The 2,176-nt window shown below is 33.3% G+C and overlaps 1 protein-coding gene across 1 annotated transcript; it reads left to right on the top strand.

The window, feature by feature from the left end:
• Positions 1-405: 405 nt before the first annotated feature.
• TRIADDRAFT_15639 (uncharacterized protein) lies at positions 406-1,209 on the top strand (the record flags this gene model as incomplete). The annotated part of the gene is made up of 1 exon (XM_002116838.1): positions 406-1,209. A coding segment is annotated over one exon (804 nt), but the record flags the coding sequence as incomplete, so codon positions are not given.
• Positions 1,210-2,176: the final 967 nt, after the last annotated feature.

The raw sequence follows: 2,176 nt of genomic DNA, 5'->3' as shown, positions 1-2,176 counted from the left end.
TTTTCTTGCATAAAGCAAGCGAAATGGCACTTGATTTTAGCAACGCAAAACTGATGACTTTGCAAGTTAGTATAAACTAGCATAGAAACTACAATATCTTTTAGCAATGTATTTATAGCGCTGTATAGCATCACTTTCGGTCGTTTAGTTAAAAATTTTATAAAGCTCATAACTCTCGTTCAAGAAAATATTCAATAAAATGATACTTGAAGACTTGATGCAATAATCGCCTTAAAACTCGTCTATTTAATCATAAATAGGTATACCACACTTGAATACTTGTGCTGTATTGCGCCTGCAGATGTACTTCTATGCGAACCACTACCTAATCAGTTCAGCTTGTCAACTTGCACTCATATTTTATCACATGGAGTTTTACGAACATTTGTTTGGTTTATTAGCATATTCTCCATTACTGGTAATATTATTTCAATCATTTGGCACGGAAGAAACCAAGCGAAAAGCAATATCGTTACAACGCTAGTTATCAATCTATCAGTCGCAGATTTATTAATGGGATTCTATCTCATTTTCATCGCATCATCCGATGTTTATTATGCTGGAAATTTTGCTGAATTTCATGAAATTTGGTTACGAAGTCCAATTTGTTTATTATCTTCATTTCTGATTTCTATATCATCTCTCATGTCGACCATGATTATGTTTCTTATCACTTTGGATCGCTTCTTATTCTTGGTCTTTCCATTTGCCAATTATCGTTTATCCTATCGTAACATTGTGCTTTCCTTGTTGGTATCATGGTCAATTTTCGTCGCATTTGTTGCTCTACCGATAATCTACAGCGTTAATCAACCATATAGAAATCGTTTATATGGTAATAATGGTGCTTGCCTGCCGGGAAACATAGAGAATCATTATCTACTAGTATGGTCATTAGTTTACTGCGGCCTAACTCTTATCATTTGGATCATCATTACCATCATGTATATCACAATTATTGTCACATTAACGAAATCGCGTCGAGATACTAATCATACCATGTCTAAAGTGGATAAGATTATGCAGATGAAAATGATCACAATCGTCATAACTGATCTTACCTGCTGGTTACCATTTTATATCGTCTTCATAGGCAGTTTACTTCGCTCTGAGTTGGATACCCATACCATGCCATTCGTAGCCATCCTCTCCTTACCTATGAATTCATGCATTAATCCGATCTTGTATACCCTATTTACGCAAACTTTTTTAAATAAGGCTGGAACTATTGCTAGAAATTTTCAACGTTGTTTCGCTACAATCCATTTGTTTACTAGGCAAGAGCAGCGAAATCTCAAAAATGAGAGTTACAGTACAAGTGAGTAAGAATTTATTGAAGAAATTATGTAGAAGCATAGCTGGATACTAATTAATAAGACTATAGGGATTTTGACGCAGAATAGCCAGCAATATGATGCCAGTAATACTTTAAAAGTAATATTCAATAACTGTGATGATGATACGGCCTAGCTTGACTAATGTTAATTGGGAGGAAACCTTTCTGTTTCATAAGCATAATAAATGTTATAAATTTTAATTAGGTAATTCGACCAGCTCCATTCAAAAAGTATCGCTAACCATAACCTCGTCGATACTTGCCAATTCGTCTGTAAGTTTTAGAATATTTTTTTATTTTTATATTAAAAAATTGCATTTTCTTAATAAAACATTAATGCACATAGCAAGTGGAATATTTTCTGTTGATGCAGTATTCTTTATCCTTGAGCACTCATAATAATAGTAGATATTTTAAATTTTAATGCCTGATCGAACGTAGTGAACAGACATTGCTCGCTTACTACCATACTTGAAGCATATAAAAAATGGCCGAAAATCGCATGTACTGTAACATCTCGTTTCAAAAATAATAAGGGATTAATCACAAACGCTTATTTAACAAATTACTGGCTGATGACTTAGCAAATACTCAAAACTTCAGGCAATGGAAAGTATCTAAGCCATGCTCTATTCATTTGCATCGTTGACCATGAAATTTCATAGTGTATTATTGCTTCAACATATTCACCAATAATAAATTTCTATCCATTTCATCACTTCCTTAATCTTACTACACTGTTCGATAATTAAAATTGTAGCCTATAATTCCTCTATAGCGACGATTAAGTGGCTCTAATGTCGCTGTAAATCAAAGCTTTATGAGATAAAATTGAAATTA

This window comes from Trichoplax adhaerens, genomic scaffold, assembly GCF_000150275.1.
Source record: "Trichoplax adhaerens TRIADscaffold_18 genomic scaffold, whole genome shotgun sequence".
NCBI classification, from domain to species: Eukaryota; Metazoa; Placozoa; class Uniplacotomia; order Trichoplacea; family Trichoplacidae; genus Trichoplax; species Trichoplax adhaerens.
Note: the sequence above shows the minus strand (reverse complement) of the source record. Positions and strands in the feature narration are given on the sequence as shown.